At 37.6% G+C, this 24,082-nt stretch overlaps 1 protein-coding gene across 1 annotated transcript in view; it reads right to left on the minus strand.

The window, feature by feature from the left end:
* The window catches only part of atxn7 (ataxin 7), a 41,640-nt gene extending 23,010 nt beyond the window's left edge, over positions 1-18,630 (minus strand). Inside the window, exons 1-4 of the mRNA XM_020703287.2 lie at positions 18,376-18,630; positions 16,226-16,334; positions 4,057-4,269; positions 3,796-3,864 (exon numbers count right to left, since the gene is read on the minus strand). Coding sequence (XP_020558946.1) covers positions 3,796-3,864; positions 4,057-4,261 — 274 coding nt within the window. The 5' untranslated portion in view covers positions 4,262-4,269; positions 16,226-16,334; positions 18,376-18,630. The remainder of the gene's footprint in view (positions 1-3,795; positions 3,865-4,056; positions 4,270-16,225; positions 16,335-18,375) is intronic.
* Positions 18,631-24,082: the final 5,452 nt, after the last annotated feature.

The following is a 24,082-nucleotide window of genomic DNA, read 5'->3' on the forward strand; positions in this document are numbered from 1 at the left end:
GCAGGTGGAGGAACAGCTAGAGAGGTGGAGGTTTGCTCTGGAAAGAAGAGGTATGAAGGTCAGTCGTAGTAAGACAGAATACATGTGTCTGAACGAGAGGGATCAAGGTAGAAGCGTTAGGTTACAGGGGGCTGAGGTGAAGAAGGTGCAGGAGTTTAAGTACTTGGGGTCAACAGTTCAGTGTGATGGGGATTGTGGAAAAGAGGTGAAGAGGCGAGTGCAGGCAGGTTGGAGCGGTTGGAGGAAAGTGTCAGGAGTGTTGTGTGACAGAAGAGTGCCAGCAAGACTCAAAGGAAAGGTGTACAAGACAGTGGTGAGACCAGCTCTGCTCTATGGGTTAGAGACGGTAGCAGTGAGACAGAGACAAGAGGCTGAGATGGAGGTAGCGGAGATGAAGATGTTGAGGTTCTCCTTAGGAGTGACCAGGTTAGACAGGATAAGGAACGAGTACATCAGAGGGACGGCTCATGTTGCCTGTGTTAGCGACAAAGTCAGAGAAGCCAGACTGAGATGGTTTGGACATGTTCAGAGGAGGGATAGTGGATATATTGGTAGAAGGATGTTGGAGATGGAGCTGCCTGGCAGGAGGGCAAGAGGACGGCCAAAGAGGAGATATATGGATGTCTTAACAGAGGACATGAAGTTGGCTAACGTTAGGGTAGAAGATGTTCATGATAGAGTGAGGTGGAAAAGGATGATTCGCTGTGGCGACCCCTGATGGGAAAAGCCGAAAGAGAAAGAAGATCCGAGGATATGTTTGCAGTTTTTGACCAAAGCGACTCTGGATAAGCCACAACCGTCAGGCAAAAAGCCTTTGCTTTGCTACTCTGTATGGCATGATTGTGTGACAAAATAATGTCACCTTTCCTGACAGTTTTTCTATGTGCGATAGGATGACACTCCTTAATACAGAGAACTTTATCAAATTGATGTTTTGTTTGAAATTTAAAAATGCATGTCCTCCAAATATTTCAGGATATTCAACCATATGGTAAACACACTAACACATTTATGACAATTGTGTAGTCAGATACAAAATGAGTGATGCCGTGCTTAAAATTGTCCTTTTTCTATATGGCAACAGAAAAAAAAGGTTTTTCACCCCAATTTTCTTATTTTTCAAGCAGATGTCAAATATGAATGTCCATCTTAATATTACTGTTTTAATGGCAGGAGTGGTTTCCTATTACACAAAAGTCACATGTGACTTGCCTGGCTTATGTTTACTTGACAAAGACATAAAAATTGTGTTAGTTAAGTTATTTAAAATACCTTTGGGCATGGTTCTGACATTTAATATGGGAAAATAAAAAGTTTACAACTCTCAAAAGCAGCCAGTTTAAAGCAGATTGTCCTAAAAGCTGTTTTGATGCAAATGCATTAATAGGGTAAAAGAAAAATACAACAAAATTCATTAATTAAACTTATTTACTGCTTGGAGTTGCCTTTACTTTTTCGGGAGATGTTTTTTTTCCAGCTTTAGTTCTGTAAAAATGTGCAAACTATGTTTTTTTTTAAAAGAATAAAATGGAGAGAAAAATAAAATGACTCACTTGCTCCAGACAGACTGCGTTTTAATAACTAGGTTTCTTAATTGCCTGTAAACTTGTTTTATGGTTATCTGAAAATTGTGATTCCTCAAGAGTAACAGTTATTTATTTGCCAAAGACATGCTATATCTATCCACTTACAACACACTTAGAAAGCCATGTAAACATAGTGGGGAAAAAATGCATTTTACTGTTGTAGGGATGTTCCCATGCAATGACTTTTAGGCTGAATTAGGGGTGTAACGATTAATTGACTTAAATTAATATATATCCCTTCGATCCAACCAGAGCGATCTGTCTGAGAAAAGTTGTTAAAGGAATCAAACTATACAATTATACAATTGTTTCTAAATGAAATAAATCGATTGTATTAATATTGGAAAACACCATTTGGATTGAGTTACAGTAAAGTGCCATCACAGCAAAAAATGATCAGTCCATCATTACAGTCCAATGTGTGGAAACTTACAAAAATATGTGACCATACAGTGTGTTAGAATCTTCTAATAATGTTCTGTTTGATTAATTTTATGTGGAAAAACAACAGTGGGCTGAATTTTAGGAAACTACAATGTGAATGGATTTGCCATTAATTCATGTTTACTTGTTTGTACACATATTTAATTAACACTTGATTATCTTGCAAGAAATACAAGGAATCGGGAAAACTTCACCTGCACTGTTCTTCTGTACCCAGATATTTATCTCTGAGGTTGTGTCCGAATTCCTTCACTACTCACTACATAGTGCACTATATAATGCCTTCGCCATTTTGTAGGGCTGCCCGCATCTACAAATACAAAATCGAGTGCCCTACAAATCTCCCACAAGTATCTGTGAAAAAACCACTGTGAATCAACGCTCACTAGATTGGGGAACATAGACCACAATGCATTCTGTTTGAAAAATTGTAAATGTATTTAAATTAGTTTTGCTTTTTTCAAACCATCAATATTTTCATCATTACATCACAGTGGATTCATAAATAGTTATCATAAAAAGCTCATATATAGGTTTTCACTTTGTGAAATCCTTGACTTAATTTTTGCCATCAAAATAAAACAGAGTGAGTATGATGTCCAAATTGCTTTTAAAATCCAGGGCCCTAGTTTGTTCAGCGCAATATAAAGTTTTTTTTAATAGTTAGAAAGTATTGAGGGAATTTAGACAAAGCCTGAGGCTCACTGGTTGAATTTTTGGCTAAAGATGTCCTGAACTGATTTTGGGTAAGTAAATCCCATCGTTCAAAATGAACCCATACTGACTATGAATCAGATCAGCAAGCACAAATTACAATATAAATCGAATCATCAAAATGACTTGCTACAGCCCATATTCTGAACCCAATATTGCAAATTGGACAAACGAGAAACGGATGTGCTGTCGCATTTATGACTGCTATACATCCAATGTAACTTTAAGACTCGACTATCGACGTGCATCTCTAGTAACGTCTGTTCTGAAAACCCACACAAAACCCTCTTAATACCTTTTCAATTTTTCCCAGTACAAATATTTTTAATTTTTAAACCTTCATAATTTAGTATTAAGTTAAAGGAGTATTAAAATGGATCAACACTTGAGTAAATGTTCTTTGTTGAAATCTTTCTGAACAGACTATAGATCAAGTGTTAGACTTTGTTTAGATTATATACAGTATTTGCTGCGATGCTGTGAGAGAGAAAGAAAACACACACACACACATATATATATATATATATATATATATATATATATGTGTGTGTGTATATATATATATATATATATATATATATATATATATATACACACACATATATATATATATATATATATATATATATATATATATATATATATATATATATATATATATATATATATATATATACACATATATATATATATAATGTAAAAGGTGCAAATTAAATTAAGAATAAGTTTTCTGTTTACTATGACAGAACATGAACGTTTAACTGTTAAACACATGATTCATTATTACCTACGAGTATAGGATGCAGTCAGATGTTATATACATACTGCTAAGCTCATACAAGTACAAAAACTCAATTCAAAATAAAAGCATCGACTGACAGTATCCGGTTATGCGTCCAGTTTTTGATGCGCGTGTTTGAAAGAACTAAATACAAACTGAACTGCGCGTGCAAAGTGTTTTGAGTCCGTGTGTGTATATTGTGTACAAACCTCTTGAACCAAAATACACCTTTGGCCCTGGAGCGGATAAGAGAAAAAAAAACCTACTCACCTTCTATGCACAAACGCATGGCTTCTCGATTTTTCCCCAACTCTTTGAAACTTTCTTCCGATTCAGCACCTGAAATGAGGCGATCCGACACACAGACACATAAACACTTGCACTTGCTCGCCTGCCCGTTCTGTTGCTACCAGTAGCGTTTCTTCATATTCAACCTAAAACTGCATGCAATCGGCCAAAAAAGGACAGAACTGGCAACTGTCGCGCTCCACCGCGCTTTCTCGCGCACATTCGGGACGCTGGTGAACTCACCGTCGTGTCCGTGGAGTTTGGCGGCGTCGACCCAGTTGCTCCAAGGCTGTCCCAGCATTATTTCAGGACTAGGCAACGATCTCCGCTCCGCAACAGTCGCCATTGCTGTGGAGCCTTCTCCCCGCTGGATCTGCTGCTGCTTCAGCTGCTGCCTGGCCGCTCGGCGCTGCTCCCCCCTGACGTCATCCTCGGCCCTTTCCGACATTCTTTCCGCTACAATGTAACAACAGAGGAGTCAGCTCTGCCTGCGCCCGGCATGGGAGCGTTGACTTTCTCATTCATTTCTATTGACGAAAGAGCGCTGATTCGTTACGTGAATTCCGTTCAAAAATAAAATGACATAAGGAAAACGTTGATAAACTTCTAAATGAGCTTTCATCAATTACTTATTCGGACGATTTTTTTTTAATAGTATAAGCAACTTAAATGTTACGGTGGAACACGTTTACATTTTTTTCTAAGTTCACGTTTGTTTATTTCCGGTGCCGTTTGATAAAAGATTGTATTCCTCATAATCAAATTCCTTCTTTTTTATAAAAAAAAAAGTCGTAATAATTATTTTCAAGCATAAGATAATTTATTTACCAGTTTTTTTTTTTTAAAATAGTCAAATAATTTACCGTACGAACGAAGCCCATTGAGACGACTGTTGTGGTTTTGGGTTATGAAATTGAACTGAAATGAGTTGATTTAATGATTCAAAAAACAAACAAGTAAAGACGGCAAAATTATATTGCTAATATGACCATCCTCAAAAAATATTTGATTTTGACGTCATTTTCAAAGCTTAAGATTTTATGAAGAATAAACATTGGATTCGTTGATTAAGTGTACATTAAAAATACTGGGAAAACACCGGATTTTTTTTTTAAAATAATATTATCTGTCCATGTATACAAGAGGCAGAATTCTTCCCATCCTTACTTGTGAATAACTGCAAAACTAAAATGCACTTTCTACTTTATAAAAATGACACATGGACTCTTAAAGTCAAACTCCAATCCTAATTTGATCTATTTTAAAGTTTTCCCAACATTCTTTTAATTGTAATTTTGCCATTTTAAGCCAAAATTTACCTGACTTCCCATCATTCCTTTGTTAATACTATCTCCTACTAGTTCACAGCCCCTCTCAACCCCGACCTAACATTACCAATGCAACAAAACATCATGAGCAATATCAGAGCTATCGAGCCGTACAGTTTGAGCCAGATTACAGCTCAGACGAGGAAAAGACGTTCATGGATCTATTTGTCTGCAAATCAGGGAGCTTGAGGCACGCCGACAGTAGCACCTATGTCACCGCTACAAGCTTTTTCAAATAGCACTTTTTCATCTGCTACAGATTCAGAATGATTTGAAAAAAGGAATACTCAGAAATACAAGAAAACCCCTGTGGCATTTGAGTAAAGCTACATCAGAGATACAAACAACACATTTCCTTCTGCTAAAAAAGCTTCATTCTACTTTCACCGTGAAGACTTTTTCTTTTTCAGATTTCTTTCTACAGAAGCATCCTATACGTAGATAAAATCAGTCATACATATTGACCTGACTGATGACAAGACGATTTCAAAATTAGAAGTTTGTTGTTTATGATGAATGACGTGAAATGACGGCTTTTTTTCCTTTTTGTAAATCTAAAGAGACAACCATCTGTCAGTTTGTCAAACAAGAAGGGCAACTTCAGCCTCCCCCTGCACAGAGACTTTAAGGGTGTATTGAGACTGCAAAAAATCCTTTGTTCCAGATCGAGTCCCGAACCTTGCGTTTGGTTTGTCTTCAGACCGTCATTAAGTGGCCCATTCTGTTATGAACCAAAGCTAAACAAAACCACGTGAGCAAAGATCTCGTCAGTCATTGGCCAGGAACTATGAGGGCGGGTCAAAACAACTAGAGAAAGACAGACGTGCTGCACTTTTCAATTCTTATCGGGACAGTTAATTTATTAAAACTTTATATTTCAATTACCACTTTTGAATGTCAGGAACAAAACTTTTTTCTTGTTCTTTTTTTACGGTGGAGGCATGTTGCAAGGTGGTTACTGGCTAGGGGACGTGTCGAGTGTGCTTTAATTCAAAGGATGCTAGCAACTGCAGGAGATTTCGGGTATGAAGGTACGCTGCTAGGTGTTTATGACATACAGATTGTCAGGAAAACAGTCAGAGGCAATGTGTGTCACCTTAAAAATAGCTCTAATGTGTCTGCATTCATCTAAGCACATCTCCATTAGTTGCTGTGTCTCGTCGTTGTGGTTTTATGACATTATTTTAAGAGAATTCTGTTAAGGAAAGTACAGGATAACTTTTAGGTTGACATTACTGCAGTGCTGGGCGCGTGTCGCATAATGAGACACAGAAAAGTATGTAGGATGTGTTTTTAGTGGTGTTAAAATAAACATTCTAACAAGTAAACAGCTTGACTCTTTTTTTCTGTTTGATAACACGATAATCGTCGCTTTACATTTGTCCACTGCTCATCTGTGTCTTCATACCTATTCTGTCTGAGAGTAGTTTCTGGTCCGGAAGCAGGGTCCGGTCGGATGTATTCAGAAAGAAAATTTGTTTCGAATTATCGGAGGAAATAAACTCTGGTTCACTTGAAGTCCAGTCTGAATACACATCAAGTCTCTTAATAGGAACACCCAAGCCGCCACAAAAATTTTACCCAAGACGTTTCTCCTTCCTTCGCTGTAGAATACCAAATACAATCATTCACCCAAAGACATGAATCAAATAATTTAAATAAAATTATGAATAGGTCTCTTTTGTCATGTACAACCATACACTAAAACCACAGATTAATCTGCTTTATACCATGGTCCGGGTGAATACTCGATTCTGATTGGCTGCTGGGTGTGCATTAAAAAGTGATATACCACAGGATAACTGCACGGTGAAAAAATAAGTTCTGGTCACCTAGCTTAAATGTTTTGTATCACTGCGCCAGCGTCTTTAAAACAACTTTTTACTTCATCATTTGGACAAAACAAGCGGTAAGGAGACTTCCTGTTATGGCGACCACCTGAGCAGACGCAATAGTCACTGCTCTGCTATCCCGACACTTAAATCCTGCGAAAATACTCCAATCTCCCCCAAAACTTAGGTAAAGGGGTTTGAGAACATAAAAGGAATGCCGAGGGGAAACAAACAAAGGCCGGATACCAACAACCAGCCAAAGCTGACAGACTTTCAAACTCGGAGCAGTTCCCAAAGAACTGAGGCTGGCAACATGGCTGAAGGTAAAGGAGAACGGAACCCGGAGTTGGAGAGATCCAAAGCGGATGAGATCCTGGCTGCCATTGGAGCTATGCGGGATGAGTTCACAACTCGTTTTGATGGAATCGGGACCGCAATCGGAGATATAAAAAAAGAAATGAGTGAGTTCACGGAACGAATCTCGCAAGTGGAGATGCGCACATCACGTGCAGAAGAGGATGTTGCCAGCCTACAGGCCAAAGTGAGCGCGCTGGAGTCCAAACAAAGAGGGATGGAAGACAAACTCCTGGACTTGGAAACCAGATCCAGACAAAATAATCTGAGGCTGGTCGGGCTGCCGGAGGGGGCCGAAGGAGAAGACCCGTACACATTCCTGGAGAAGTGGATCCCGGAGGCATTAAATATGCAGGCGCGAGGAGCGACGGTGAAGATCGAGCGAGCACACCGGGTCGGACCATTGAGGGAACCTGGAGCGCCACCGAGAACATTAATAATGAAGTTCGCAGATTACAGGGAGAAGCAAGCGGTCGCGGTGGCAGCAAAAAACAGCAAAGACATAAAATATAAAGGAAAACAGGTTCGATTTTTCCCGGATTTAGCCACGGGGCTTCACCAGCTGAGGAAGCAGTTTGACCCGGTGCGCCGGGAGCTGCGTAACCGGGGCATTCGGCACGGGCTGATTCATCCTGCAAAACTGCTGGTGACCTACAAAGATCGCACCCACACCTTTAAAAGTCCAGCTGAAGCACAGAAGTTTGTCGAGAATATCCAGGAGGACACAGCGTAAATATATACCCACGGAGATGTCATATATGTGTATTATTAGTGAATAGGCAAGTAATATCGGGGATACCTTTAAAGTTTGTGGCAACAGTTAACGGGGGAGGGAAAGACCATGTTGAAGATAATGAAGATAAGTGGAAAATAATCAGTGAATAAATCTTTTAGAAAACATTTCAGGGTAGATCATGGAGTGTTACTACACGAGATAGCACCAGTGTTCAAACAAAGACGATGGTGAGTGGAAGGACCGATCCTCGCAGGCGTGGAACGGTCCAAGGCGATAACGGGAGACGACTTTCAGGGGGGAGGGGGAGGGTTTTCTTATTTAAACAAAGGGAAAGGGGATTTGTTTTGATGCATGTTCAAGCATCCAGGGTTTTCTGTGCCTCTCTACAAAAAAGTGTCAAGTTAATATGTATGTCGTAGTTGAAAATGACACAAGAAGTAAAAATTAAGTTTGTTTCATGGAACTGCAGAGGTCTTCAAAATCCAAACAAAGTTAAACAAGTTATGAACAGAATAAAAGATATGGATGGTCAGGTGGTATTTCTGCAGGAAACTCATCTTCTTGATAAAGATTTGAAAAGTATTAAAAGAAGATGGCAAGGCAGTGTATTTACAGCCCCATTTTCCTCTAATGCAAGAGGAGTTATGATATCAATCCGTAATACAGTTCCTTTTCAAGTAAAAAATATAATAAAAGATAAATGGGGAAGATATCTAATCATTCAAGGTCAATTACTTTCAGAGGATTTATGTTTTGTAAATGTTTATGGCCCTAACATAGATGATGCTAATTTTTTTGAGGATGTTTTTCTTACAATAGCGTCACTCACAGGACAATATATCATAGCAGGTGACTTTAACTGTACTCTAGACCCTAAAATAGACAGATCAACAGGAACAGATCAATCTCACAATAAATGCAGAACGGTTATTCAAGGTTATATTAAAGAGTTGAACTTACTAGACATATGGAGAGAATTAAATCTTAATGATAAGGGCTACTCCTGCTACTCTAGTAAATATAAGACATTTTCCAGGATTGATTAGGAAATAATCTCTTTAGAATTATGTCATAAAATTAACAGTTGTTTTTATGAGTCCATTGTGATCTCAGACCATGCTCCATGTTGTTTAGTATATATGGATAAAAATATTATTAAAGACCCACCCCGGTGGCATTTCCAGCATAAATGGTTACAGGACAAAGAATTTATCAAATATATAGGAAAACATATTGATGAGTATTTCAAATTAAACACGGCGCAGACGTCTGCATGTATAAGATGGGAAGCTTTCAAAGCGGTTCTTAGAGGTCACATCATTAGCTATTCTTCTTCTTTCTCTTTCGGCTTTTCCCATCAGGGGTCGCCACAGCGAATCATCCTTTTCCACCTCACTCTATCATGAACATCTTCTACCCTAACGTTAGCCAACTTCATGTCCTCTGTTAAGACATCCATATATCTCCTCTTTGGCCGTCCTCTTGCCCTCCGGCCAGGCAGCTCCATCTCCAACATCCTTCTACCAATATATCCACTATCCCTCCTCTGAACATGTCCAAACCATCTCAGTCTGGCTTCTCTGACTTTGTCGCTAACACAGGCAACATGAGACGTCCCTCTGATGTACTCGTTCCTTATCCTGTCTAACCTGGTCACTCCTAAGGAGAACCTCAACATCTTCATCTCTGCTACCTCCATCTCAGCCTCTTGTCTTTGTCTCACTGCTACCGTCTCTAACCCATAGAGCAGAGCTGGTCTCACCACTGGTCTCACCAGCTATACAGGTTCAAAATCAAAAAAGTGGAGAGGGGAGAGACAACAGTTGGAACACAAGATTAAAACGCTTCAGGAAAAGGTCAACAAAGAAAATAATTTGCAACTGATAAACGAGTTAGCAACTTTAAGAGCAGAATATAATAAACAATCAGCTGGTCGAGCAGCAGCAAGTCTCTTAAGGCTGAAACAATCCTTCTATGATCAAGGTGATAAGGCAGGCAAACTGCTGGCTTGGCAGATAAAACAATTGGAGTTTAAAACACCAATAACATCTATTCTATCAAATGACACAACTCTTGTAAATCCCACTGAAATTAATGAAGCATTTAGAGAATACTATAGTGAGTTATACAATGCAGAAGAGAAAACAAATACTGAAAACATAAACAATTTCTTAGATCAGTTAACCATTCCACCTATATCTGATGACAAAAGAGAGGCTTTAAATCTGGAAAACAGCAAAGAGGAGATTGGACATGCTATTGATAGTCTCAAATCAGGAAAAAAAGCAGGTCCAGATGGTGTCCCAGTTGATTTGTATAAAGAATTTAAAAATAAACTAATAACACCCATATTTGAAATGCTCCAAGAAGCATTTAGAAATAACAATCTCCCCCCATCAATGAACAGTGCGTTGATAATTCTATTACCTAAACCAGGAAAACCCTCAAATAAATGTGAAAATTTTAGACCAATAAGTTTGTTAAACGCTGACCTTAAGATAATCTGTAAACTCTTGGCAACACGACTACAGAATACGTTGCCAAGCATTATTGATAGAGACCAAAATGGCTTTATATCTGGAAGGCAAGGATTTCACAACGTGAGAAGGGTTTTAAATATTATTCATTATAACACAAATAAAGCAGAAACAGGTTTATTGGCACTAGATGCTGAAAAGGCCTTTGATAAGGTCCATTGGCCTTTTCTTTTTAAGGTTATGGACAAATTTGGCTGTGGAACCAACTTTAAAATTTGGGTCCAGATCATATATAAAAATGCCAAGGCAAAAATCTTGACTAACAGGAACACTTCACAGTCAATAAACATAACAAAAGGCTGCAGGCAGGGGTGTCCATTGTCACCTTTGCTATTCACAATGGCAATCGAACCACTAGCAGTAGCAATACGATCCCACACTGGGTTACATGGAATCACGGTGGGTTCAGTTGAACACAAAATAGCTTTATATGCAGATGATGTGATTGTGTTTCTCTCTCAATTAAGAAAATCAATACCTTCTTTAATGGAAATAATCAGAAAATATGGTGATGTCTCTGGATACAGGGTTAACCAAACAAAATCCTCTATTTTATTACTTAATGAAGAAGAAAGAAAAAATCCAACTTCTGAAATTATCCAATTTAATGTAGTTGACAATTCCAAATATCTGGGAATTAACATCAGACCAAGACTAGAACAGGTAGTGGAATCAAATTATGATCCTTTAATGGAAAAGATAAACAGCTCCATAGAGAAATGGATGACACTACCAATTTCAATAATGGGAAGAATAAATATATTAAAGATGAGTGTACTCCCAAAACTGATTTATCTTTTTCAAAACATACCCCTGCCACCACCTCTAGACTTATTTTCAAAACTAAAGAAACTTTTCGCCAGGTTTATATGGAACAACAAAAAAGCAAGACTCCGTCTGACGTTACTATATCTTCCCTTTGACAGAGGAGGACTAAAAAGTCCAAACATTGAATGGTACCACTGGGCTGCACAGATTAGATCTATAATGTTTCATTTTACAGTCAAAAATACACCTCATTGGGTTGAAATGGAATCCCATGATCTAAAGCTGCCCCTCCCATTATTTCTTAACTCAAACACCTCAAAAAAGCTGCGCAAAGAGACAAAGAACCCAATTCTTAAACACATGATACACATATGGTTCAGAGTCTTAAATTACATGAACCAAACTCAACCACTATCACAATACAGCCCAATTTGGGGGAACAAATTCTTCACCCCAGGTAGAGCGGATGCCACCTTTAAAATATGGGCAGCAAAGGGTCTTTCCGCCATCCGGGACTTATATTCTCCAGATTCTGATATCATGATGTCATTTGAAGAATTAAAAAATAAATATGAGTTAAGCAAAAAACATTTTTATAAATTTCTCCAGGTCAGAAACTTTGTTAGGAAAGCACAGAAGACCCTCAACAAACCACCAAGCTCAATTTTAGAAAAGTTCATGGTGAGAGACAGTTCCAAAAAAGGTGCCATTTCTGAGTTTTATAATCTGTTTTTGTCAAATTCAAATGAAAGTTCACAATACAAAGTAAATGCTTGGAAAGAAGATCTCCAAAAACAAATTACAAATGAGGAATGGGAGGCTGCTTGTGCTGCAGCTCAAAAGGTGTCAATTAACTCAAGACTAAAATTAACACAATACAAATGGTTAATGCGTACATATTTAACACCAGCGGATTTAAATATATATAACAGAAATATACCAGATGTTTGCTCCAAATGTATGGAAATGAAAGGAACATTCTTCCACTGTACTTGGGAATGCAAATGTATACAAACTTTTTGGGAAGAGGTGAAAGTCACAATAGAGAAAATTACTTTAAAACAGATCCCACTGGAACCAAAGCTTTTCTTATTAGGTATATTTCCTAAAATACATCACTACAACAAAGATGAGAGGGCGTTTATAAATCTCAGCTTGATTCATGCTAAAATGTGTATTGCTAAACGCTGGAAAAACACTCACAGTCCAAGCATAAACCAATGGTTCCAACAAATGCTGTCAGGGGTCCCTTTAGAAAGAATTACATATATTTTGAAAGACAAAGTAGAAGAATTTGAAAATATATGGCAACCTTTCATACACTTTGTAAAGAATATGGATCCTCTGGAATAGAATGTTGATTGTTAATTTGGATGGTACACAGACCTCTGTTTTTTTATTTTTATTTATTATTTTTTCTTCTCTTAATTTTAAGTGTGTTAAGGTTATATTCTTCATTTTGTCAATATCCAAGGAGAGGCACTCTTGTTATTGGGGGGGGGGTTAAAAAAAGACTGTGAATAAGAGAAAGCATTACCTAAAAACTGTTGATAAAGTTGTAATTTTTGTAATGGCTGACTCAAGTGAAATTTATAATTGTAAATTGTGTTTATGTATTTTTTTTATGACTTTGAAAATTCAATAAAAAGAATGTGGCAAAAAAAAAAAAAAAAAAGCGGTAAGAGGTGAACTTTCTCTCTGAACTGATGCTTTATTAAACCCATCGGAAAGATAGGCATATATATATCGCTTTATATCGCCAAGTCTTGACTGCAGCGGTGGTGCGGCGCGACGCCACATAAAAAATAGTCCGCTTGTTGTGAGAAAAGCGATCCAAATTGGGAAAAAAACAAGAATTAAGGACTAAAAACGGGTTACTATTTTTTTCTTTTGTAAGTGACCATGGTATAAGCGGGTTAATGGCCTTCGAAGTATGCATTATCACTTTTTAACGCACTTCGCCGAAGCAACCGTCTGACGCGAAGGTTCAGGCTTCCAAGTCGTGCGTTAAAAAGTGATAACGCATACTTCGTCGGCCATTAACCCTTACGTATTAAAGCATCAGCAAAAGAACAAAAATGAGATACCCATCTGTTCTAGGAAACCAAATAGTGTCTAGATGTTTTAAATGACTGCTTTATTGGGACTGGTTTGAGGAACTCACGAGGAACTATTTAACTCATTATGGATATTTATTGCAGCCATGTACATGTACCGCTTTGCACAGGAGCGAGGTAAACAGAGACTGAACAATGAATTTATTTCACTTTAAAAGTAATTTTGAAATTAATCCTTAAAACTGATATTTGCAGCTCAGCGAGAAGATCAAATGAATAAGACTCCTGTTAAAACAGGTTAGATTGAAAAGCTTTGTGTTTGTCCAATTACCCTTTATGAAACCAGTGGTATACATGTAAACGTCTATACCATACAGGAATTATGTGAATAAGCACAGCAGAAGAGGAAAATACGAGAATGTGTGAGGCTGACCTGAAGTGTCTGCTACCAGTAGATCAACAACATGATCTTTGGGATTTAATGGGTTGGGCTCATGTGATCAGATCTCATCAGAGTGGCATCTGGGGAGGTTGGAGGTTTTGTTTCCGTCTTTTTGTCACATCTCCAAGCCCTTTCTGAGCTGTTTTGGCTACACACAATCCGAGAGGATACAAGGACTGTCAAGGCGGCTGCATCCATATGCAACAGGTGGACTAGTTTTTCTTTTTAATGAGATCAGCTGAAGGTATAAAAGAGGTGTTAAAAAAAATTTCACCGAAAACTGTTGGTTTGTTGAGTCTTTTCTGAGACTTTGTGGGAAACTTTGTGGCAAAAATAATACAAGTTAAGGACAAAACCTAATTTTCCCACATAGAAGCTACTTAATTATTGACCCCTTTCTACATTTGCTTTATTAACCCACACATTTTGTATGGACCACCTCTCGAAAAGAATGAAAGGGAAATGTTACCTAATCTGAAGTTGGGTGTCAATGACACGAAGTCCAAATTTTGACAATCTAATGAAACTACACATTTTCACACAGACGCAGATATACTCTCTCAAGTCCAAGACATTGGATTTGTGGATTATAATATCAAATTTAACTGTGGTAGCTAGACTTTCTTTTACAAAACGTGTTGCATTTGCACCAAGTAACTAAGTAATACTTATCCAACACCACAAAAGCATTGTGTCATGTAACCCTTGTGCTATCCTAGGCACTTTAACATTGGGAGTTGGATCATCTAGACCCACAAGACAGTGCTCTGAACCTTTTTTCTTCAATGATTTGTGATCTTCACTGGTGTCCCTGGATTACATGAAATCTTTCCACCTTTATCCACCTTTGTCAAGGTAGGGGTAACACGTCAATGCAAGGGTGAGGTCATAGGATAGCACAAGGGTTAAAAATAAGTACATTTATAACTGATTAAATAGCATACACAGTCAAAGTGTGCTAACTTTAGTACAACAAAGTTCTTTATTAACCGCGAAGGAGGCTCTAAGAGCAGGGATGCCCAGTTTAGTTTAGTCTGTTTAGTTTAGCAATTGAATTCTATGACTTTATGTTCTTTATGATTCATGTTTACAACACAATAACCAGCATGAAGCCCATTGAGACGACTATTGTAGTAAATATTGGGCTTTATAAATAAAATTGAATTAAATTATTATTATTTTGCCCTGACAAATGCAGATCTGTTGCATTATAAACTTAAAGTGACTGGTTTCTTAATAATAGTAATATAAATGATAATTATTTCCAACATGTACGTATCTACAAACATCTACATGAACACAGAAGATTCATCTGAATAGATGTCAGAATTGTTGGTGTGGCAGAAATTTTTATGCCGGATGGCCGGTCTAACACAGCCCTGTGTTTTGTCCGGGCACGGGGAGACCTAGGCTGAGGCCACGGCTCATTGCGTCCTCTGGGATTCAAGTACTGGTTTCCTGCGTACCAGTCCTACACTCAGCCAACTGAGCCATCCAGCCACTTAATCACTTTCAGTTCTTGTTGCATAACATTTTAAATATTAAAAAAAAATTAAATGTCTAGCTTAACAAAGTAAGATGTGCTAGATCATTTTAGACCATATAAATGGTAATAAATGTTACTTTCAAAATTAGAAATACTCAGAATAAGAAAGCAGGGCTAAACACTCCTCAAAATAATATTTAACCACTCTTTCACTTTTCCTTGTCACACGTTAGACCTAAGCCTTGTCACAGAGAGGAACATTTTTTCCAAAATAATTATCTGAGTAAATGTTTTCATAAATATCGTATATCAACACGGGTGTCTATTAATGTCTTTGGCACTAATAGGTAACTCACTGTTTTTCTTTTAAATTACAAACACTAATAATATATTTCAATTTTGAGTAACCTTCAGTTTTGTTTAAAACGCAACCTTGTCTACTTTTAGCTAGGCAACATCACAATAACATTCACAGAATCTAAATGCTGAGCTTCAGCATTAGTTTCTTTATGCACCTTTATGTTGGTAACAACAGCTATGCCGCATGTTGCAAATGTAAACAAACCATTTGACAAGGCAGATGCAGTCTGTAAGCTCTAACAGACTAAAAACAAATAACTAAGAATACATCTGTTAAACTTATGTGTAATATGATTTATGGTCACAAATATTCATTATGTGCCCCTTTCTTTTTGCTTGATGAACAATAAAAACAAAGAAAGCTATGGATGTATATTTGTGAAATGATAAAGTATGTTAAGATCCCATTAGAGCAGAGTCATAAATATCGCCATGCACTCTACAGCAACTTTTATATGGTAAACCAGAAGTGTGTTTGAGTGTGATCTTAAGCACCAGATGTGAGATCTTACCTTGGTAAAGTAGGAAACCAAAATTGTTTTGTTTTTTTCTTAACTGGATCAGTCACTCCTCATCAGTTAAATATGATTTCCACACACACACCAACACTGGAGACAATGCCTGAAGACAAAAACAGAAAGCACACACAAACACGATTATTGAATCCCGGGTAGCACTTTTTTATGCTAATCAACACAATTAACAAGATGAAGCATCAGTCAAAGAAATTTAGAGTGGATATTTTATACGAAACTCTGATGATGTTTCACAGAATTTCTAACAGATGACAACATTTTGAATACTACATCCTTGAACACATTGATTGAATAAGCTAACAAACATGCTCATTAAAGACTCACTCCAAAGAAAATTGTGTTTTTGATGTTTTTAACAAGTTCTTGCAGCCTTGTTCTCATGATGGAGGACTTTTATAAAGTGAAATAACATTAGATCTGTATTTCTGAGTATTTCTTTATTCAAATCATTGTGAGAAGCTGATAAAGAAATGCTGTTGGAAAAAGACTGTAGTTGTTGCATAAAATCTAAAATCAGCAGGCCAGAAATGCCCTGCTCCGCACCATTTTGATGAATCCACAAATAGATCCATGTACGTCTTCATTTTCCTGGTCTGAGCTGGCATCTGGCTGCAAACAGTCCGACCGGATGGCTCCAATATTGACCACTATTTTTGTCGCACCGGTAATGTTAGGTTGGGCTTGTGAGGTGGTATAAGTTAGTGGGAGAGAGAGTAAATACAGGGATGATAGGAAGGTGAATTTCAGGTTGTTTTTTTCTGTTGAGTTTCAGTTTATTTCAAACACAAATGAAAAATCAACACAGTGGTTTAAAAAAGACACAAAATAATACAGTGTGCTTAAAAAAAAGGAGTGGGTTGAAGAGAAATCTTGTCTGCTCACACCCCTTTTTACAAAACATGATGATGTGCGTATTCAATACGCGTATTGCTATTTACAGATAAGTACAAAACATTCACGGTACAATTCTGCAAGGCAACTCTGCAAAAGTTACATTTTTTGTTTAATTAATCGTTTCTGGCCTTATACAGTACTATTAGTGACTTCTTGTAGGTTTTTTGAATACATGTAAACTTTTGGTTTGTTTTAAACCTTCATCCAATCCATTCCATAAATCCACACCACAATTTGATAAACACATTTTCTTTTTTGTTGTTTGAATGCACTTCTTTTTGAAATTCAGCTGTTTTCTTGGATTGTAACTCCCGTCTCTTTCTTTGAACATTTGCTGTAAGTTTATTGGAAGTAAGTCGTATCTGGCTTTATACATGCTAAGAGCCGTCTTCAGTTTCACTAGATCCCATAGTTTCAATAAACCCGACTTTAAAAAATAGAGTATTTGTATGTGTCCAATAATGAACTCCTGGTGCTCTGCAGAAAATATTTCCTAGAAAAGGTTTTTGATTTGGGATAAAAATAGCAAAATCATAATTGAAAGATATCTAGGATGGCTTTTAGAATAGATGACTGGAGTAACAACAACACAGTTTTTGGCATAACCTCATAACATTTCCCTGCGTTGGGAAAGAATAGACAATATTTCAGTATTTCTTTGTATGTGAGAGATCAAACTAACAGACTATTTTGATTCTCAGAAAATGGGATTAACGCTAGAAGAAGAAAAAGAGAAATAATTAACATTATTAGCTAATTAGAACTCCTGTTGTTAAAATGTAAGATAACTTGAAATATGTATATGAAAAGTGATTGGGACTTTCCAAAACTAGTAGTCATATCAGATGGGAAAATGTGACCTAAAACAGTAATATGTTTAAAAATACGAGAATCTGTCAAGAGCAATACTTACTCCATGTCAGCCAATGAAAATTCGCTGTTAGATCTCCAACTGCTTCACTTCTGACTGTGAAACCTTCAGTCCCCACAACACCACCATCGGTATCTAACTAATTTTACCAGGTAAACTACACACATAATATATCAACACTTCGGTTGATGAAAAATATACGAGGACTAGTGTCACAGAACTGGTCCTGTTCAGAGCATGTTTTTAGTTGAAACAGAACTGAAAGCACAGCACTGCTGGCTAACTGTTAGTTTTAGCCTGCTAGCTAAAGCCAGCCATAATTAGCGTTAGCGAGTAAGCCTGACAGCCCAACACAACTCACCAACTGCTGTCACGGACTGACAACTGCGAGTCTCTCAGCGTGGGTGGTGGAAACCGACACGAGACACCACTGTCTTGTATAACAAACGGAGGCGCTGAATGAAAGAGACGGAAGGCGGTAGGAAAGATTTAAGTTCAGTCTTCAGCCTCTGAGGAGGTTTTCACCTGGTGCTTCCATGACTGTTTACCAGACTGCATTCTGGGACACAGACGTCATCGCACGAGGACGTACGGAACACACGCACGCCATCTCAAGATTAACAACAAAAAAAAAGTACATTTGTTTGTTATTTTTATGTGTTATTGTTTTTTTCAGAACCTCAAAAAAGAGCAAGATTTTTTTAAATAATTTGTAACATTTTCTGGCGAAATTCTTTATAGTATAATGTAAAAGATAAAACACTATATTTTAATGATGCAATTTTTTGACATAAGTCAGTATCATGTTCCACCAACAAAAAACTTCCCGAAACGTTTGATATCTGTAACTCTTTACATGTATTTTTATAATCAACCTTCCTGGCTGCTTGTCATTATTCTTTTATTTTACATCTACGTTGATTCTCTTGTTGTATACTTGTATTTGTTCAGTAAAGTAAAAAAAAAAAAATCTCAAAATAGTTTTTCATTCTATCAACCACACACGGGCATAAAACCCCCAAATATGCTCCCAAGCTTAATCTGGAGAGATTTGGAATTCTTCTAACAAACAACATTGAAGAACTTAAAATCTTGTGTGTGTGTGGGTGTGGGGGTGTGTGTGTGTGTGTGTGCGCGCGCGCGTGTGTGTGTGCGTGTGTGTGCATGTGTGTGAGAAAAATACACAATTTGTTACCAGAAATTCCAATTCATATGAATTAAAATATATGGGGAATGTATATTCACATATTGTAGATAGACTTTTAGGCATATCATAAAGACATTTGTTTTGTTTTGTTTTTCTTGAATGTTTTTTTCATTCAGAAAAACAGATGTAGATAAAGTCCAGTTAAAGCAAAATACTGTAAAGCAGCCCGTCTGTCACCCAGATGTACATACGACACCAGCATAAACGAGATGCATGCTGATCTCAGATGGTTTAAAGTTCAGGACAGAGCATCATTAACATTAGTCAATTCCACTTGGAAAGCATTAAAATTGCAGAATCTAGTTATGCCACCAGAAATGCAACTAACAGATGTTTTCAGATTCCAAGAGCTAAAGGAAAAGTCTTTTAAAAAAAGACATTTTTAGAGCGATAACAGCTTGGAACTCTTTAACACTCATTTGAATGGAAAAACATTCAAAATGTGTTTTTACAAAGCAACTGAGGCCACATTTTGGAGCACATTTTAAATGAGGTGTTTGTCTGAGTAAATGTTCAATGAGATTCACATTTAATTGTGTCACTGATTTAAAGCAGGAACTCATTTTTATGATATTTAAAATGTGACTTTCTATGTTTACATTATTTATATTCGGGATAACCATAAAATGACATTGATGTTTTTAAATTAATTTCTTATGAAGGACCGCTAAGCACAGCTACTGGGGATCCTACAAACAATAAACCTAAAAAAAGCCTTGGATTATTAAAGTTGTGTTCATGTTGTTTAGTTGTTCTATATTTGTTCCTTCTGCCTGCAATCACTAATGGTTGTTTTTTATTTATTTTCTTTGTTTATTTACCGCATGTTAAGCCATTTCCTGTCAGTTCCTTCAGTTATTCAATAGGGGAAAAAAACATACATAGGCATTGTTTAATAAGTTACATTTAAACATTTACATCAAATTTATCCAGTTAAAGATTCACTAAGAGGATTTCTAAAAATCATAGAAGAGTTTTATGGTTTTTTTTACCAATCATGTAGGAGACATTTTTTTTAGTTGTTTTGTATTTTTTATTCATGCCTTTTTTATACATACTTCTCATTGCATTGATGTTACAGCCTATAACTTCACACTCACACTTCACCTCACTCCAACATCAAATGCCATTTTTAAAGCATTTCCCAATTTAAAAAAAAGAAAAAACTGAAATATTCTGTACACATCATAGTTCAGACCCTGTACACTACTCCATGTTTTCCAGTATACATGCAACTGCAATCAATTGTACCTAAAATATATAACTTCTTAAATACAGGGACGTTTTCAGTGGAGAATGGTGGTAAAAAAGATTGCACCATGTAACATGTCATCACACTTTTAAAATCATTGTAAAAGTGACAGAAGCTTAATAGGTTTTGCACCAGTCATAGCATCTGTACCTGTCAGGGTTCTGACTTTTTCCTTAATAAAGAGAAGAACCACACAGGAGATGAGAACTTTTGCTAGACTTCTGCAGCAGGAGAATCGGTCTGTGACAGCGCGAACTGTCACAGAGGAGTTCTGCCTTCCCAGTGTATCCAGTCTGGTTTTATTGCTGGCAGGGGTTGATAACATAAAAGTGGGTCATTCAATCAAGCAGTACAGGAACATCATATTCTTGTATAATCAGAACTTTCCAGGTCATTGTTTTCTTACTGAAAGATAGAACTGAGACGAACATATCATGGTGATAATAGCGTGTAAGCAAATGATAATTACGTAACTAACATCCCTCCCTTTTTATCATTTTAAACACGTCATAATTAAACACAGATAAATGGAAGGTACAAACGTGAAACATGGTTATAGAATCATAAGAACAGGGCATCAAAACATAATTTCACCACCTGCTTGTGACATTTTCAGTGAAAGATTCAAACGATGCCTTTGAAGCAGGAGAATTCACATGGGGAGGGGTCCTCTTCAGCTTGTTGGACAAGCTTGTAACGGATGAAAGCCTGCGTAGTGGCCTTTGTGATCATGGACAAGACACAAGGCAGAGCACATGTTGTAAAAAAACAAAAACAGGCACAAAACGATGAGCATAGGGGTCAATAATTTCAGCAGGAGGTGCCACCATGGACTTGGTTTTAGTCAGGACCAGATGTCACAGGTGGGACTGGCACCAGGAGTCGCAGACTTAACATAAACTTGCAGCTCCCTTAAGTCGTGCAGTGCAGTAGAAATGTCCTGTCCATCACTGGTTCCGTCCGGGATGAAAGTGCAGCAGGTGTCTCCAACCATTTTGCACACGCCTCCCAATGATGCAGTTAGGGGGTCCAGCACGAGTTGGTTTTGCAGAACCATAGTTCTTATGGCCGACATCTCTGCTGCTGATGCATTGGAAAACTTGTAGGTGGTGTTAAGGAGTCTCAGCAATGCGTACCTGTTGATCTCGATGTGGTCCCTTACTTCTGCCACTCCGATCCATGGAAAGAGTGATTGTCCGAATTTTGGTCCTCCACTCCAGATGCGGAACTCCCATGGGACTCCAGTATTGGTAGTGATTTGTAGGGCGTTCATGTGGAACCCCGATGCAGAATTTTTCCGTCGTGCGGGGTGAGGGTTAGGGACAGTTATGTTCATGAAGATGCGTCTCCGTTAGATCGGTTGTAGCCAGGATGTGTGCTGAGGTCATACAGGCAATCTTGTTGTCTCCTGGTGATGTTGCCTGGGTGGAGGCCTGTATTGTGGGAAGCATACGGTATGAAACACACATAACAGCTGGTGATGTTGCTGTCGTGTGCAGTTCTGTTCATTAGTTGCCACCAGAGATTGGTACTGTAGGAATAATTGTGTGTGGCAACATTGAGGTGTGTTGTCTTTTCATACAGATCTCATGATCTGCAGGCTAGGTTGGTACCACCTTCTCCTGGTTTCTCTATCGCTAGGAAAGTCAGGGCAACAGGAAGACATGCTACAGTCACAGCGCAGCTCCGCACCCACCTACTGCCGTCTCCCAGCAGTGGGCCTTCCATGCTGCTAGGTTGCAGAGTCACTTCAAGGATCCAGGTTCTAATGGATGTTAAATTCGGGTGGTTTCTTCGCTGACGATTGTGACGAACCGCCACTAAAAGGCGGAACCCCTTTGTAGTCAGACTTCACCACAACAGCCTTCTTTAGCCATCTGGTGCACTCTGCAACTTACATTGACTGAGATGTATCCACCTGGGGCATTCAGCTATTGTTATTGCCGTGGGTGTTGTTAGGAGGACTTGGTTTGGTCCTTCCCATCGTGGGCTGGTCCAGTTCTTCCTCTTTAGGACCTTGATGAACACCCAGTCGCCTGGTTTCACTGGTGAGCTTTCCTGTGGAGATAAAGAGTCAGATGGCAGTAAATTTGCACTGGAAACCTTCTTCTGCTTTAGCATTCTTATGATAAAGTCTGCTAATGGGTGAAAGCAAGTTTATTTTGCTTTGTAGGAGTGAACCGTCAACTGCATGAGGGATTTAAGTTTTAAAGAATTAAATAATATTACATCCGGTGAGGAGGTAACGGCCATCGATGCAGCACAAACTGCTTGTACACATGGTAGCTTGGGCTACAGGATCAAGTTTTTTGGAGTGAAATGTAAGGGGGTGTAATATGTCTCTGTGTTTTTGCATTAATTTAATCTTAAATTAAAATTAATTTTATATCTATAGCACCTAATTACATACACAAAAACAAACAAAAATAAAAGAGAAATGAATAGAAAAAGCTTAAAGAAGACTGAAAGAAACATTTTTTTATTACTTTAGAAATAAGCATTGTAATAATACAAGACTGCTGATATAATAGCTTAATTTGAATGAGTTCATGTTGTTATTTACGGTTCATAAGTTATTTTAAAGGGTAATGGTGAGGGAACTAAACAGTTTTACAACAGCTCTGAGCACCAATTGTTTATAAAATAAACATGAATATTTTGGCGAAACCAAATGAACTCTGAGTTTACGGCTTGAGGAGGAGGAGGAAGGACAAACATGCATCAACTCCCTGTAGACTAAGCTTGCTTGGGACAGTTCTTCAACCTCCACTATTACTTTTATAAAAAATTAATACTACACCTACCTGTTCGCTTGTACCTGTCTGCCACTCCCTACGTTAGTATCCAGATATCTGGTGAAGGCTGTCCTCAATCTGATTGATTCTCACCTGATCTTAAAAGGTGGCCAAAACCAACTAAACTGGATTGGATGAAATGTTTTTTATGATGTATGAATGATCATGTTGTCTTATTTACAAGATGTAAAACTGGATTACATTCTGAGGTGACTGGAGAGAAAAAAGATGTGTTTCCATCCAGGTGGGGATTTAGAGATATTTGCGTACTTGGGAACAAGGAACAAAAGATACAACAGCTAGGCCTTATGCCAAAAGGTCTATGGAGACAGTTCTCCTTAGTAAATGTTGCATCTTTCAGTGTTTACATTAAAAATGTTGCAGGTTTCTGGTGGGGAGTGCTATTTCATTTAACAAGCGGCAGCGTTAGAATGAAGCAAGCAGAAACATTGAAGCAACCAGCTGATTCAGTGATGTTGCACAGGAAAAAAAGTTAACTCGAAAGAAAACTCAAAGGCCACTAAATAATTTTACCCAACACAAGCAATTACAAAAATGACTAAACATTAACTAATGAAAACAAGACATTGCTTTTGAATTGAAGATTAACAGAATCAGGTTAGTTCTGTCGACTGGTATCAAAAGGTATTTTATTCCTACAGTCTACTATCATTTTATATTTTTACTGTGGACTTCAAAAACACATTTTAATTTTGTGAAGAGATTTGTCTAAATTAATTAATTTAGAACCTTATAAATATTTTTGAGGTTGCTTTTTGTTTTCTCTTTTGAACCAACAACAGATGCAAGAAAA

Source organism: Oryzias latipes, chromosome 5 (assembly GCF_002234675.1).
Source record: "Oryzias latipes chromosome 5, ASM223467v1".
Classification (NCBI taxonomy): domain Eukaryota; kingdom Metazoa; phylum Chordata; class Actinopteri; order Beloniformes; family Adrianichthyidae; genus Oryzias; species Oryzias latipes.